The 17,817-nt window shown below is 32.9% G+C and overlaps 1 protein-coding gene across 1 annotated transcript in view; it reads left to right on the top strand.

Moving 5' to 3' along the window:
• The first annotated feature begins 772 nt into the window (after nucleotides 1-772).
• SYCP1 (synaptonemal complex protein 1) overlaps nucleotides 773-17,817 on the top strand; it is a 94,166-nt gene continuing 77,121 nt past the window's right edge. The window contains exons 1-7 of the mRNA XM_051996542.1: nucleotides 773-2,450; nucleotides 4,373-4,457; nucleotides 4,605-4,648; nucleotides 4,846-4,899; nucleotides 6,716-6,880; nucleotides 7,684-7,751; nucleotides 8,838-8,911. Of these exons, the coding sequence (XP_051852502.1) occupies nucleotides 2,343-2,450; nucleotides 4,373-4,457; nucleotides 4,605-4,648; nucleotides 4,846-4,899; nucleotides 6,716-6,880; nucleotides 7,684-7,751; nucleotides 8,838-8,911 (598 nt within the window). The 5' untranslated portion in view covers nucleotides 773-2,342. The remainder of the gene's footprint in view (nucleotides 2,451-4,372; nucleotides 4,458-4,604; nucleotides 4,649-4,845; nucleotides 4,900-6,715; nucleotides 6,881-7,683; nucleotides 7,752-8,837; nucleotides 8,912-17,817) is intronic.

Below are 17,817 nucleotides of genomic sequence, written 5' to 3'. Positions count from 1 at the left end.
ATCTTCTCAAGAAAGGGTGTCTCCCAGCATGCAGTCAGACAAGGAGAGGCAAGTTAGAATAAACAATAATTATATAGGGGTCTGGGGTAACACTCCCTATAGGCTGGACCTTTGCTCTGATTAGTTAGGACAAATGACTTCCCATTCTAAGTAATAAATGAGAAAAAACTTCTAACCCAACCACATCTTTAGGATTACTAAATTATCTTATATGGGAGTTTTAATACCAAGGTGGTCCTAATTTAGTCCCATAAAGAAAAAAGTTTAAATAATCCTATTCTTTGTAAACCATGTGATTTCTGGAGAAAGAAACTTGGGTCTGGGGCATAGCCGACCTTCACTCCATTTTTAAAACACTTTCCATCTGGCTTTCACAGTTATTTCAGTCGGTGGGAAAATGTAGCCTAATTCTCTTTTTACGCATTATAGCCAATATTTTTGTATGCTTTTTTCATCTTTTGTAAAAGTAATGTTCTTAAAGCACAAAATATTTTCACAAATATGTTAAATTTTGAGAAAATTGTGAGGCCTGTGTCCTTGATTTCCACTAATACTACTTTCCAAGCCTGGGTAGAAATAAAAACAGAACACTGAAAATTAGTGGGGAAATAATCATCTTTCCCAGGAATAATATTTGGTGAAATTTACAATAAAGAGCCATTATAATGAGTACAATATATATTTTTCATAGAAATAAAATTTTTATATAACATAGATATAGTGTTTTTCAAACCATAAAGAGCTATGTAAGTGCTATTATTATTGTAATTATTATTACAATGTTACTTGGAAAGATAAGAAGGGGGGAGGGAAAGAACCAACACTCCCCGTGAGCACGTGGCCTTCAAGGATCTCGCGAGACTGGCTTCCCGGCGTCGTCTCCTCCCCCCAGCACTAGGTGGCGGTTGGAATCGCATAACGGTCGCCCGGCCTCGAGGCGTTCCCGCCTTTTTGAAGTGGCGGTTGAGGTGGCAGCGGCCTTTTGTCCTTTTCTCTCCCCACATCGCCCACGGGAGGCAACCCGACTCGCCAGTGGGTATCAAATTCATCCTTAACTCTCCAAACCTTTCCCACGTTCCTGCCACCCTCCCCCACTGTTCCCCTCCTCTTTGTCCCGTCCGCTTACCTTTCCTTTTCCCCTCCCCCTTTTCTTTCCCCTCCCTCTTTCCCTCCTCCTTCCCCTCCCCCTTCCTCCTTCATGCTTGCGAGTTCTTTTACCTCAAAGGAAGAGTAGGGAGTCGGATGCAGAGAATTTAATAGGAATATAGATTAAAAGGGAACGTATTTTAGGCCTAAACTGCACACTCCAATCCTTTCTCTTTTTACAAATGAAGAAACTGAGGTCCATGGCCATAAGTGATATGGCTTGGATTTGTACTACGGGATGGGATTTAAATCCGGGTCCTCCAATTTCCTTCCCTAGGCCATCTGAAGTGATAATTTAGGCCTCCCATTTTGGGCAAGTTCTGGCTCTAGTTCCTTTCCACCCAGGGCTTCAAAACAAACAAACAAACAAACAAAAAAAAAACCAAAAAAAACATTTATTAAGCCCCTACTGTGTTGCAGACATGGTGCCAAGGAGTCCAGGGCTGATTTAGGTGCTTCGGGAAGAAAACTTTGATACTTGAGAAATGTGACCACAGCTTTTTGGGTTTGTGATTTAACTCTTATGTAATGATTAAAACTAGAAAAGCTACTTTAAAAAATGTGTCAAGGGAGCTGATTTTTGGTAGAATGCCTATTTAATATTCTACAACTATTTTCCCTTACACTTGATTCCACTCAAAGCCAAGTCAAAGGCTTTACTTATATACTTATGATGAATTTATTTGAAAGTGAAATAAATTTGTTACTTTGTGGTTTCACATTATATCTTTGAAATTTGCAGGGGATCAGGAAGGCGTATGATTGAATTTGTCAGAATTTCATGCCATATAATCACATTTTCACTTAAAAAACTACAAACATCAGTAAATTTAAAAAATAAATTTGGATGGTTAAAAAACTAAATATATCAGAAAATTAGCTATTTCAAGGACTGGGATCTTGTGATTTTTGTTATATTTTTATTTGTCAGATAGTTGACAATTTAGTGTTTTGTAAATAGTCTACTCTTTTTACTTTACCAAGCAAATACTGGAACATTAATATTGTAATCCAGGTAATTCATTCCACAAGCATTTGTTACTTTTTTTTTTTTTTAAACCAAGAGTAATTTGTGTCCACATTGATAATAAGATTGTCAGAAACATTTGTTATTTTGTTAGGAGGAGTAATTTGTGTATTGTCAGAAACAATGTACAATATTTTCATCGTGACTGATGTTTTTTGATTAAAAGGAAATGGAAAAGGAAAAGCCTTTTAAATTGTTTGTACCACCAAGACTAAGCAGCAGTCAAGTATCAGCGGTTAAACCTCAGACCATAGGAGGAGACACTAATTTTTTCAAGGTAAATATGAATGTGATATATGTATTTGATATTCCTGCCTGTAGAATGAGATTTAATATGAGGTATTCTCAATAGTGACATTTACCCAAAAGTTTTTTTCCCCCCTCAAGAATGGAAGGCTTTGAATGTTATATTCTTGTAGGAGCAAAAGCATTTTGTGTACCAAACATGCATCTTCCTCAATATTTTTAGCACCTATTTCTATAGTATGCCCCATATACATCATGGTCATTTGGTTATTGTTGCTTTTAGACTGACTAGTAAATTTTATTTACTACTAAAATATATTTTACTTTTGAATGAATCAAATACAATCTTGCACCTTATGAAGCCCTAGAAATCTCAACACTGTTGAAATACCAGGTTAAACACACTACAAGAGATCTATTCACTACTTCAATTGAACTGGATCTTTTCCATAAATTCTATTTAGTATGGAAGCTTAGGTGATAGTCTGTTTTTGGTCTATAACTGTTGACATCCCTTTTTCTACATTACCTATTTCTTGAATGATAGTCTTTACAATTTTTTGTATGTAGAATTTATAGGCTTTGTTGTTGTGGAGTCATTTTTCAATCATGGCTGACTCTTCATAACTCCATTTGGGGTTTTCTTGACAAAAATACTGGAGAGGTTTGGCATTTCCTTCTTTGGCTCATTTTACAGATGCGAAAATTGAGGCAGAGTTAAATGACTTGCCCAGAGACCCACTGTTAGTATAAGTGTTTGAAGCCAGATTTGAACTCAAGAAGATGTCTTACTGACTACAGACCCAGCCCTCTCTATCCACTGTATCACCTTACTGTCCTAAAAAAAAAAAAAAAAAAAAAAAAAAAAAAAAACCCAAAAACTAGACTTACTGGTTTTAAAATGTAAAATTTTATTTAAATGTAAAAAGTAAAATTCTAGTTGTTATGTTAAGCTTGAGAGGCAGCACAGCAAGAATTAGTCAAAACATCAGCAAGACCCGAGACAAAATTTTAGTTCTAATGTATATTAGTTCTGTAACTCTGGGTAAGTTACTTAACCTTTTGGTACTCTGGGCAAACTCTTTAGGACCATAAGTTATAGAACAATTACAAATCTATACTGAGAGAAATTTTCCTTTGGGATTTCCTTATATTAGTAAAATTATAGGCTTAATCCCTTCCCATAATTATACTCATAATACATAGCTCTAGTTATAGACAATATGAATATTGTGACCAGCATAGATAAATTTGGAGAGACTTATCACCGGGTTTATAGAATGAATTTTTTTTTTAGCCACAGAAAGAACATTCACAAAATTATGATCTTCATCTGTGGACAGTATGCCAATCATAGACCTCTTGAAATAATAAAATAAATAAAATTAGATTTATAATGGAAGAATGTAAACATTTATTCTTTTTGTCAGATATACATTTTATGATCTTCACTGAAGTATATATCTTGTTGAGGACTAAAGGTGACACTGTATTTTCTAAAGTTATTTCAGTGGACCACAAATTCTGAGAAGTCATACCAAATTGGAAATACTTCAAATACAAAAAACATTTGTGTCTCATCAGAGAACTAAGCAAGACAATTCAAGTCAGTAAACATAACTGGTATGTGTTAGAAATCCAAAGTCAAAATAAAACATCCACTTCAAGAGGTTTACATTTTAATAACTAAGTTAAAAAAATTCATTGTCAGAAGATTGGACACTAGGTTATAAGTAGTTTTTGGCTATAGAAACTAGTGAAGATATGACTTTAACATAGATGAGTTATAATCTGTATCTTTCAATAAAATACCCTACATTGATAAATTGTTGAAATATTATTTTATGTGTAATGTATACAGAAACACCATACATGTATATGCACACACATATCTAGAGACACATATTTTTAAGGCTTTGTTGTGTACTTAAGATGTTTTGCTTATACTTTCAGGGTTTTAACAAAAGTGGTGAAGATGAATTTGGTTTGCCTTTTGGAATAACTAAACCATCTAAACGTAGTGAACACATTGATTCAGGTGGGAGAAATAAAGCTGATTTTAAGGATTAGAAAAATAAGACACAAGCATTTTTGAGCCTTCTTACTTTGATAGTTATTCATGTTATTTAATGCAATATAGATGTAAAATTTGGTCTTTAAATATCAATAATATTTTATCTTTCAGATCCAGTTTTGCAAAAAGTTAATTTTTTGCCCATGATTGGAGAGGTCAGTTAAATATATTGTGTTTCTATTTCCATATAGCATGATGACTGCATTACACTATATCATTGTTTAATCAATTATTTGCAAATAAGAAAATCAATTCCTGAGATACTGGGTTACTTTTAACTTAGTATTGTTACTCTTTGACACCTACTAGCAACTTATATCATCTTACAGAAGACATTTTATTCACTTTTCAGGTTGGTACTGAGCAGTCTGACTTCTTGGAAGAACTAAAGAACCCTCAGTTTGAGGTCAGGAATTCCTATATTAAATCAAAACTATTTATTATTTTAAAAATCTTCTCATAATGACATTGGTGATATTTACAATTGATTTCCTTAAGGTTTTAATATAAGATTTTTAAAAATGATTTTTTTCTCTCTTCGGATTGTTTTAAATACCTTAGTTTCCTTTCCTTTGGCACAAATGGATCTAATTCTTGTTTAGTGACTTTTTAGAGACAGTTTTGTTTTTATCTAGTTCAGTCACAAAGAACAGAAGAATATAGATGAAAGCGGTGTGTAGAAAGGAATAAGAATCATGCTTCTGAATGTTTTAAAAGAAAGTTAATTGGTTTGTGAATGATTATTGTATCTACTACTGTGGATCATTAAAGTTCTTTTGGAGTATATGTGATTTTAGAACAAATAATTATTTTTATTGATGATAATTAAATTTTGGACATCGGTGGTTCAACAAGAAATAATGGTTTATGGTATAGTAATTATAGAATAATTTAAGTGACAATACTTTATAATATGATATACAGAGTTAAAAGGAGTATTGTAAACCTTTTTGGATTCAATCACATAAACTTTTGGAAAGAAAAGATTGTTTAAAAAAAAGTGAAAAAATTCAAATAGAACTCCAGTCTTGATGAAGTTAGCATTTTATGATCACTTTTTTTTAAAATTATAATTTGCTTTAAATAGTCCCATTCCATTTTCTTCCCTCCAATTTTCAACTTTTATTGTTAACCTTTTTTAAAGTTTTTTTTTTTTAAGATTATGTATTGTGTTTAGTATCTAACTTATTTTAAATATTTAAATCAACCAAATTTTCTCAGTATTTAAGGATTTGAGTTAAGTAGTTTTTGGAGCTGCTGATAATAATTCATTCAGTCCAGCTAGGTACAATGCTAACATTGTACTAAAGATTATTGAAGTACAGTGGAAAAAAGTCATTAGTAGTTACAATTATGAGTTAAATGTTTAGAAATGTGATTTTATAAACAGAAATCAGTTTTATAAACAATAAATAAAACCACTAGCTTGAGAGAACTAATATGACTTAGGATGACTGAGGATAAATTAGATGAGATAATTGTCTCAAATATTAAGTATTGAAGAGACCATGTGGCACAGTAATGCTATGAACAAATCACTTAATCTCTCAATTCCCCAGGCAACTCTTTATCACTGTATTATGGATAATGATAATAATTAATATTGGTTTTGCAGCTAAATGGTGCAGTAGATAGCGCACTGGGCATGAAGTCAGGAAGGCATGGGTTCAAATTTGATCTCAGATATTTACTAGCAGTGTTGTGACCCTGAGCAAGTCAGTCTCCTTTTTGCTTCGGTTTCCTCATCTGTAAAATGAGTCAGAGAAGAAAATTGCAGATCTTCCCAGTCTCTTGCCTCAGAAGTGCTAAAAAGGGTTACAAAGAATCAGACACAACTGAAATGACTAAATAACAATAACACTATCGATATAATGCTTTATCATAATGACTTAATTATTTTATGCTCACAATTCTATGAGATAGGTGCTATATTATTATGTAGAGATAACTGAGTCCGAAAAAGGTGAGTGATTTGCTCAGGATCATCCAATTCTTAAGTATCTGAGGCAGGATTCAAGCTCTGGTCTTCCTGGCTCCAAGTTCAGTATTTTATTTACTACACTATCTGGCTGACTCAGCTAAACTGCCATTTGTATTTATGAAAGGAGTTTGCATTAAAATTAAATAATGCCATTTTTAGGAGTCTTTAATATTTTTTGTTTCAAAAATATTCAGCAGATGATATTTAACTTATGGAACTTTTCAATAATTTTTTTCAATAGACTTCAGAGCCAATAAGCAGAGTTTATTCAAAATTATATAAGGAGGCTGAAAAAATTAAGAAATGGAAAGTGAATATAGAATTTGAACTCAACCAGAAGGAGAAAAAGTTACAGGAAAATAGAAAGATTATTGAAGCACAGCGAAAAGCCATTCAGGAGTTGCAGGTATATTGGTAAACTTTTGCAAATATAATTTCCTAAAAGCAGAATCAGTTGGAAAAATAAGAATTAGTATGCTAAAATACTACCAGTCCAGTTGACATCAGAGTGGATTTCAGTTTAAAATTGGTCAGTATTATTCAAACTCTTTTTAAGTTGTAAATTTGCCCCATGGTGTGAATTTTGAAGAAAATGCTATTTCGAGCTTTCATGTATTTGATTATTAATATAATTTTATTTTTAGTAATAGAGTATAGGTGATAAAAGTATAAATTATTTTGAACAGATGATTGTTATTAAACATTTTAGAGGATTTTAAAGAAGTCTATTTATTTTAAAAATCCTTTTTTAGTGGCAAAGTATTTATTGGCAACACAAAAAGATGGTGATAAGACACAGAGCTGAACTTTCAAATATGATATTATTTAACCATATCTTTGTAAATGATCCCAAAATATTTATTCATATAAAGAGAAAAGAGAATTTTCAGAAATACAACTCAGATTAAAAGGCAGATTTTCTCCAGAATGTTTAGAAAAAATAAAGAGGATTTAAAATATTGAGGTGGAGGGAATACTCGTTTCATTATGCTATGTGTAGAAATGATTAAGAAGAGCTTATTTAAAATAAGTGAAATTTCTGTGCCTAAGTCAGGTCCAGAGAACATGTCAAAAAAAGAAAATCTGTCACAGAGGTTTATTTATTGTACAGCATCTTATAATATTACTAGAAAACTGATCTACTGATTATCTTTAAGAATATTTTCAATAAACAAAGTATGAGAGTTATTTAAATTTTTTGTTAACTAGTTTGAAAATGAGAAAGTAAGTTTGAAGTTAGAAGATGGAATCCAGGAAAATAAAGAATTACTAAAAGAGTAAGTAATAATTTCAATATTAACTTATAAATATTATACTATTGAGTACTATGGAAAAAGGAGAATTTTCCTTTTTCAACCTTTAGCATTTTTTATTCTTAGCAGTTTCTTTGAGCATAACAGTTTTCTGTTTTATTAGCATCACACAGATAAATGTTAGATCAGGAGTCATTGGTCAGTGAAGTCATAAACCCAACTCTTTCAACTTTCCTGTTTCTGTTAATAGGATTTCTCTTGTTGACTTAACTTTTTCTTTCATCCTCAATTATAATCAGTTATCAAATCTTGTTATTATTACTTTGAAACGTCTCTTGTATTTCATATTTTCTACTATTAACTACAGTTATGGTAATCCAGAGTTGTATCTTTTCTGCATGGGTTATTAAAATAATCTTCCCTTTCTAATTCATCTTGTCAAGCTAATTTTCCTTACATACTGTAATTTGATATTTTGTTGTAAATTCTCTTACAAGGATTTGAAAAATGGTCTCTTACAATGTTTAATCAAAATGTCTGTGTCCTTCAAAACCTATCTTAAGTCCTATTTTTTTCCATGAAATTTTTTTAGACTATTACAGTTCCTTCTAACATCTTTCCTTTGAACTCCTAAAATATTTATAGTTTGGATTATATTTAGTACTTAATTATATATAATTTTTGTTTTGAGCTATTATTTCTTATATTTTTGTCTTCTTTTTTTCCAGTTTGATGGTAAATACTTTGAGATAGGAAGAAGATTTTAGTCTTTTGTATCCTCCACAGCACTGAACACATAATAAGAATTTAATAAATACTTTTTGATCTATTGATATGATTAATTTTGCCTTTGGTTTTGCTGACAAATGACATCTTGTAGCTTGGGTAAACATGAGAACACATACTGCACTCAGCAGCATGGGAGGCAGTAATAAAATCATCTTTTTTTCATAGGTAAATGCAAGTTTCTCTTTATGCTTCTATCTGTGAAAGATGTGGTATGCTTCAAACATTCTACATGTTTAGAATTTTTTCATACAATTTTTAATGAAAATTGAAAAAATTTTTTCCAGAACACATTTTTACAAAGGACTGTTTTCCCTTTCTTAGGAACAACGCCACAAGACATATGTGCAACCTACTCAAAGAAACTTGTGCTTGGTCAGCAGAAAAGTCAAAGAAATGTAAATATCTTTCTTGTTTATTTAACCTTTGTCAACGTAATAGTTTCATTATCTTTATTAGGAAGCATTTTCCCCCCTTTTAGACTCCAATGTAATTTGAAAAAATAATATATTCCTGTGGCCATTTTATTATGTAAAAATTAATCATGTTCCATTTTACTCCATGGAATTTTCTTCAAAAAATATTTACATGGTATTTTTAATTACCTTCACCAAAATTGAAATCTAGCCTTCAAAATAACCTTCTATATTATCTTAAACAACTGGGAAGTCAAACCAAAAATGAAATATGCAGTGTATGTAAAAATGGACTAATAATGATGTATGCATATAATATGATAGTTGTAGAGAGAAAAGGCTTGTGAAAGAGAGCTAACCAGTTCACAGGTATGATGGAACCAGCTAATACTAACTAGCTCAATCAAATTGTTAAAATTTCAGTGTAAGCATTTACATCTTGGAACTAAGCAAATGTTACAAATCAGGACTCAAATTTTGTTGATTATTTAGACTTCAGAAGATAAAGGAAAAAATATAAGTAATGCAGATTAAATTTAAAAGTGTGTTCTACCTACATTTTTTTTTCCTTTAAAAAGCCAATTATTAGACATTTATCAGCATAATCCTGGCTAACCCCATAATTATGTACAAATAGGATCATGGGGTTTAGAGGTGGAAAGAATACATATCCTAGTCTAACTCCCTCATTTTACAGATGGGAAGACTGAGGTCCAGGCAGATAAAGTGACTTGCGTAAAGTTATACAGATGGTTAATAAATTACATGGACTTTATTATGCTGTCCCCAATGTTGTATTTAGTTAAATACTGTATTTCCTTTCTAAGTAGTGTGAAAATTATCTAGTTTTATACTACAGGCTTGTAAGTTATTAAAACATTTTAATAAGATTGTGGGAGAATGCATAGAGTGAGGAATACCATGGTATGAGATTTATTGTTAGAGACGTCTTTTTAGTATACTAGTTGATTTGTGATGTCTCCCATAGTTTAGATTGCAAACTGTCAACCTCTTCTTATTCTGTGCAGCTTTTGACAAGGGCTTTTCATAAATCCTTAACTCAACATACTGGTGCCTTTCTCTATGTGCTTTAACATTGTGTAATTAACAATGCAACATATGATTTTTCCATCTACTATTTTTTCTTTCACTATGTGAATGATCCATCTGTATTTCCATTCATACATTTGCTTGATGATGTTTTACATATTGCTTCTTTTATATAATTCATTATTATGGATTGTAGCTCATTTAACTCAACTTATGCATATCTCTATTGCCCTCTATATTTAAGTGATTGTAAGATTTTGTGACTAGTAATTGTATAACATACTGTAAGAGTGTTAGTACAAGATTTTTTTTTTTTTTTTGGTTTCAAGGGAAATTTGCAATATGTGAAAGTGTCACACATTTTCCTAAATATAATTCAGCCTATTCTTTTTTCCTATTCCATTATGGTTTTACATTATTGTCTATTTACAACATTCAAAATATAAATACTGATAAACAGTCTCAATAAGCTATTTATCCAACTGTTTATCATAGTCTACACTGTATTATTCTTCTCTAAAATATAATGTTCTCTAGGAGCAGGTTTCTTGGGGGGCTTCTGGAGGCAGCCTTAGTTTCAGTTCAGAGTAATCACCCCAAATGCAGCCAGGAGTTAAAGTCCAAATCCTTTATTTGGCCTCCTTCCTTGGGCCTGGTTAGCTTTCTTAGAGGCCTATCTCTCTCTTTGGCTCCAAGAGCTCCTGCTGCTAATCCTTTGCCTCTTTCAGCTTCTTATCTCCTTCACTTGGGGTTCAGCTAGTTTTCTGGAAGCCTTCTGGATCTTGGTTTCATTGTTCTCCACAGGACAACCTGCCACCACTTTCTCTGTCTTCCTTCGTTCTGCCTGACTGCTGCCTCTGGCTTGTGAATCTCCTCAACTCAATCCTGGCTTGTGAATCTCCCAGTCAATCCTGATTGAGGCTCCTAGCTTATATATGCTCTCTTAAAGGTGTGAATCTTGTGGAACTGTATTAAGTACGTCTAGAGAACTGTCTAGAACAACCATTGTCTCTATCAATTCCACTGACTTAGCCACCTTGTAAGAATTCTAACACACACAGTAAACATTATTCTTATAATTTTTTTTCCCTATATGGATTGCAAGACTAAACTATTTTAAGTAATAATCTCATTTAGGATGTTTTTCAGTTATTTTTTAAATTATTGAAAAATTTAAAACTATGAATTTTTACTATGATTTAAAATAAATGATGAAAATTCAAGGGTCCAAACAATGATCTTGAGTCTCCCTTTGATGATTATACATTACTTGATGGCATAAAAAGAAGAGTTTAAGAGTGGAAGTTCTAAAGTATGAATAGTAATACCTGATTTTTTTTCTTTGGTGACGTAAGGAAAGTTTCTTTAGTTAGTCTGAATTGTCTTATCAAAAAAAGCATAAAGAAATAAAATATCCCCTCCACCCTCCCAGGCAATAGTACTTTTTGTGGTTCTTTTTTTGTTTTCCTTTCCTACCTCATTTTCTCTATTTTTACACGAGTGTCTTATTTTACAAGTTTTTTGCACAAAACTATTTGAAATGATTTTTTAAAAACAATTGTTTAAATAAGCAAGAGAATGGCTATTAATTGTGGAAAGTTCCAGATTGTCAAAATTGCTATTGGACTTCTGCAAGGATTATGTTGGTCGGGACAAGCTTTGTTATAGAAAAAGAGAGCACTGGAGTAGAAATAATAGTGACACCCACAGCTGGGGCAAATCTAATCACCCAGCCTCCTTATTGTAAATGGAGTCAATGTAAAAGACAGCTTACCACATACCCACATGCCCCTCCCCGCCATATATTGTAATGCTGGAGAAACTGAGCAAGACAGAAATTAGAGACCAGTTTAATAGTCTATTAAATGGAGAGATTTTCTGGGACCAAATAATCCATGTTTGGTCCCAGGGCTGAACGAGACTATATCGTCTCAAAGAATCCAACACTAAGTATCAGACAGCAAGCTTTTTTATAGGATAACAAGAGCAATGACATAATTGGGGAGGTACCTGGATGGGGATAATCTAATGGAAGTAGGCACCTAGGATGACATAATGGGAAGTACTGGAGAGGCTCCTGGTATTCTAATGATGTCTAAAATGGATAAAGGACCTTTATCCCATTAAACATCAAGAGGCAATAAGTACAGCCCAAAGTCTAAGATATAAGACTTTTGTCTTATCAAACATTAAGAGGGAATGTTTATAACCTGAGGCAGAGTAACTAAATCAAACATTAAGAGGGAAAGGTTATTACTTGAGGCAGATAGGACAATGGGGAAACTAGGTCAGGACATCAAAAGAGAACTGTGGCACAACAATATTTATATACACAAATACATAGACTTAACTTTATACATACAGACAACATACACGCGCACACATATAATATTAATATGACTTACATATAAATGTATATTTTTCTCTTGAATGACTCTTAAGTTTGACTTTGAGATAATTACTACTCCTACTTTTTTTTTTTTTTTTGGACAAATTCTATTCCTGATCATTATTATTGTGTTTGTGTAATCTCTTATTTCCTATTCCTTCTACTCTTCTACTTTTGTTCTGCTCCTTAACTTGCCTTGTTATTACTTAATTTTCCTGTCCTATCCCACAAAATCCTCCCTGGAATCCTCCCTTATCTTCTTCCCCTTTTTCCTCCCTTTTCATCTCATTCTTATTCATCTACATACCTTATCCAAACTCTCCTTTATCTTTATACCCTTCTTTACCCTATCTTACCTGATTTCTTCCCCCTTGTCTCTTTATAGTTTCTTGAAGATACTATACTCTTCTACACACCCACACCCACACCCACACCCACACACCCCTCTGTATATGTATTGTTCCTTCTTTAACTTATTCCCCTGATGTAAGTAGATTTTCAGAACTACCAGCCATCTTCCCTCCATCCAATTCCTCTGCATTGGTTTTTACTCTCGTATTTCATTTATATATCATAATTACTATTTTTACCTTTTTCTAAATAGTTTTGCTTTTTAGAGAAACATCATACTCAGCTCCACCTCAATTTTTCTTTTGGGCTTTTAATTACTAGTGTCAATCTTATAGTTTACATTTCTATATATAAAATATAAACAGTTTGTCTTTCTTCAGTCCCTTGAAATTAGTCTTTGAGTTGACTCTTATGTATTAAATTTTCTATTGGGTTCAGGTTTGTTTGAGTCAAAATCTTGAAAATTTGAGAATTCATTGAATGTTCATTTTGTGGGGTTTAATATTTTACTTAATTTTGCTGGGTATAATATTTTCAGTCACAGCCCAAATCCTTTTGATTATCAACATTCACTATTCTAGGACCTGTAGTCTTTCATTGTAGATGTTGATAAATCTTGAAAAATTTTCATTGTAGCTCCAGCATATTTGAAAAAAAAAAAACTGTTTTTGCTTGTAAAACTTTCTCTTTAATCTGCAGATTTCAAAATTTAACAATGATGCTCTTATATGGTCTCCTTGTAGGATATCTTTAAGGTGATTATTGGTGGATTTTTTCTCATTTCTATTTTCCATTCTTGTATTATTACTTCAGGACAATTATCTTTAATTATTTCTTGTATTATTGTGTTAAGGTACTTTTTTTGATTCTAACTTTCATGTAATTCAATTCTTATATTTTCTTTTCTTGATTTATTCTCAATTTCTGTTGTTTTTCTTGTAAGATGTTTCATATTCTCTTCCCTGTTCATTTCTAGCCTTTAGTTTTATTATTTCTTCATCTCTGATAACTTCACTGCAATTCCCCTTGTGCTTCCCCTTGTGCAATTATAATTTTCAAAGAGTCATTTTATTCTTTAAGACTTCTTTTCTGGTTGCTTGGCTTTCTTTTTATAATCTTGTTTGTGTTGGATAGTTCTTATTTATTCATCCATCCATCCATCCATCCCCTCCTTTATTTATTTGTAGTTTTTCCTCTATCTTTTTCATTTGATTTCAAAGTATTTGGGGGAGTTCTTCTATAAATTTTTTTTCTGGGCAGATAACCATTTAACATTATTCCTTGGGTAGGAGAAACTTTTTTATGCTTCCATATCCTCCTCTGAAAATTAACCCCAGGTATTATAACTTTCTATGGTTGGGTTTTTCTCCTTTGCCTGCTCATTTTTTTAAGAATGAGAATTGATTAATGTAGTCACTTCTGGTCTTGGGGTTAGGAAGATGGTTCTTCTAGCTTCACTTTAGTTTTCCCTTCTGGCCTGGAACCCCAAACCAAGAGCTCCACCCTCCTGTAAGTGTCAACAGCTAGGGCCTCATTGCCCCACTGCTTCTATTCTCATCAGATGTGCTGGTTCCTTATCACCCAGGTCTGTTTCAGTAGTACAGCTGAGCCAGACATTCATTAGCAGATGTTCCTTCAATTTTCAGGATTCAGATCTCCAAAGCTTCACACAGTCTAGGAGGTAAAAGTTCCTGTGGTTGATGCTGAGGCTACTTCCAAATCCAGCTAGTCCTAAGGATCCCCACTAGCTATTTCAGTAGAGCTAGCCTGTAGCTGTTTATAACTTCACACCATTTAAACTTCAGTTTGGGGTTCTTGCTTCTGATTTTCTAGGATTGTCCCTGAAGGACCCCTGTTCTGCCCAAAGTAGTACTATTATTATCTTTTTATTGGTCTGCATTCACCCTAAGGTGCAATTTTGTTTTGTTTGTGGGTAAAATCTGTACTGCTTGGATTTTTTTTTTTAAACCTACTCCATTATTTTCTCACAATCCTATTTGTAGTTCTAGAAGCTGCTATGAAGGGCAGCTAGATAGATCAGTGGATAGAGTACCAGCCTGTAGTCAGGAAGACTCATCTTACTTAGTTCAAATCTGGTCTCAGACATTTATTGAGCTGTGTGACCCTGGGAAAGTCACTTAACTCTGCTTCAGTTCCTCATCTGCAAGATAAGCTAAAGGAAATGACAAACCATTCTAGATCTTTGCCAAACCCATCCCAAATGGGATTATGAAAAATGATGACTGAAATGACTGAACAACAAGAGCAACAAAAGCTGCCATGAAATCATTATTAATGCAAGTTTAGGCTGATTTTTCTTCAACTGTGTAGATAAGAGAGGCCAGAATAACCCATAATTCATATTTCCTTCTAAAATGTGAATTTAATAATTGATGATATTAATTTAAACACCATAAGAAAAATATGACCTGAAAGATGTAATAAAAAGTAAAATGAATAAGAAAATATAACAAGGGACAGTTTTTTCTCACTAAACCTGTCACAGATGAACTTTTTGACTCTTTCCTTTTTGCTTTGAGGAAGAGTCTGTTTCCCACATCCATTTTGGGTGTTATGGGACTTCAAAAGGAGATACAACTGAACCTACTCCTGCAAAGGGACCCTTTATCTTTTGAAGCAAGCATATTTTATTTTTGCATAGTTTTTATTATTAGGAGCCATTGGTAAGAATTGGGTAGTAGGTGGACACCAAAGATATACTGTCCTGAAAAGGGGTCATCAAGTCCTCACACCAGAAGTGCAGGTTTTCTTTGAATACCCATATACGTACATATATACAAAGCACTTTTGAGACCTTGAATCACCATATAAATGCAGATTTTTGCTGCTATGATTGTATCTGGAAAAATCTCCTTATCAAAGAATATATCTGATATCTGTGTCTACTCTTTAAATGTATATTTATTTTTACGATTTTCTGAATTTCCTTTTGTATTCTCCTTTACCCCCTTTTTCTAGAAACTGATCCTATATTAAAAAGGCTGTCTAGTCCTTCTCATAGTGACCTTATGTGCACATGAAAATCACTATTGAAAGTTAGTTCTAGATATCCTCCAGGCTCACAATATAAGGAAAAAGTCTTCATTGTTAAATGGTCAGGCCTGCTTTCCTAACTCATGCCATATAAGGATTGTGAACCACTGATCTCACTTCAACTCTTGAAATAATGGAAACGAAAATAAAGTTGTAAATTGACTCTAGCGATTACATAACTGTTGGTTTAAAAGCAAGTGAGCATTTTAAACATAATTTTAACTAAGGGAGTCAGAAGGTATCAAGTATCTTCAGAAATACTGCTTTCTGTTTCAAATCTTTTAAAGGTTTCCTGAGTTTCTAAAGGGCATCAGGAGATTACTTCCAAATGAAAAATTACTTAGATAAATGTGTCATATCCACAAATCTATGAAAGTCAAGTAACTGTGTCAATTTGAGGACCTCCTGATTTGGGAATTTTCTCCTCCAGTAGAGATTACAAAGAAGGAACAAATTAATAATGCATTGTTATGCATTAATTCTAGGAGATGCTTGAAACACATAAAGGTCAAGTGATTACTTTTGAAGGTATCCAATGGGCCTTTAACCTGTTGATGAATTGGAGAGGTATGTCTACTCCAAGCATGCGAAGACTTCCCCTGGCAGAATGTGTGGACTAGAATCAATTTTTTTTCCATTGGCCATGAAGGTTGCTCAGGCAGGCACTGTGGAGCTTGGACAGAAATCAGAAATACCAAGATTATCCACTGCATCCTAAAACATCACCAGTCATCCTGATTTTTGTTTTGTCACTGGACTTGGAAGAATTTAGAAAAGAATAAGGTTGATGACTGTACAATTCTGCTGCACTTAAATCCAATTCGCACATGAGTCAAGACATGAAAACTGAGGACAAACTACAATTTTTTTTTTTTTTTGCTGAGGTAATTGAGATTAAGCAGCATGCCCAGCGTCACATAGCTAGGAAGTGGTAAGTGTCTGAGGTTAAATTTGAACTCAGGTCTCTTGACTTCAGGGCTGGTGCTCTATCCTCTGCATCATCTAGCTAACCCAACAAATTACAGTTGTTAGAAGTTTTTCTTTGTGTGAAACTGAGACCTGTCTCTTTACAGCTGCTCTCGTTCAAATGGCTCCTAAACATTTCTAATTCCTTCATCTGATCTTCATGTAGCATAATTTTCATTTTTTCCCATGATAGTTACAATTCTCTGGATTTTATTTTATTTATCAAACCCTTCTCAAAATGTGGTACTTGGACATAAATACAGAAATCTAGATAATGTGTAACTAGGGTAGAGTACAATAGATTAGCTCTTTACTTATTCTGAGAACTTTTTTTTTTTTAATAAATGTAGTTTAGATCTCATTAATGTTTTTTTAATTGCCAGTTCCCATTGTTGACTCATATTGAGCTATATCCACTAACATCTCCAGATTTTTTCGACATGAACTGTTGTCTAGACATGCCTTCCCCATTCCATACTTGTATAGTTAACTTTTTGGAATTTAAATGAAGTATTCATTTGATTAGATTAGCTCTTCATTCTAACCTGTTAAGATCTTTTGGGATTCTGATTCTATCACTCAATATGATAACTTTCTTTTTTTTTTTTTTTTCATTTTTAATAGCTTTTTATTTACAAGTTATATGTATATTTACAAGTTACATATAAAATATATGTAAAAAAAATTTACAGCATTGACAATTGCCAAACCTTTTGTTCCAATTTTTCCCTTCCTTCCCCCCACCCCCTCCCCTAGATGGCAGGATGACCAGTCGATGTTAAATATATTAAAATATAAATTAGATACACAATAAGTATATATGACCAAACTGTTATTTTGCTGTACAAAAAGAATCGGACTCTGAAATATTGTACAATTAGCCTGTGAAGGAAATCCAAAATGCAGGCAGGTGAAAATATAGGGATTGGGAATTCAATGTAATGGTTCTTAGTCATCTCCCAGAGTTCTTTTGCTGGGCGTAGCTGATTCAGTTCATTACTGCTCCATTGGGATTGATTTGGTTCATCTCATTGCTGAAGCTGGCCAGGTCCATCAGAATTGGTCATCATATAGTATT

This window comes from Antechinus flavipes, chromosome 4, assembly GCF_016432865.1.
Source record: "Antechinus flavipes isolate AdamAnt ecotype Samford, QLD, Australia chromosome 4, AdamAnt_v2, whole genome shotgun sequence".
In the NCBI taxonomy this organism is placed as follows: domain Eukaryota; kingdom Metazoa; phylum Chordata; class Mammalia; order Dasyuromorphia; family Dasyuridae; genus Antechinus; species Antechinus flavipes.
The sequence above is the reverse complement of the archived record's forward strand: the minus strand, read 5'-3'. Positions and strand labels throughout refer to the sequence as shown.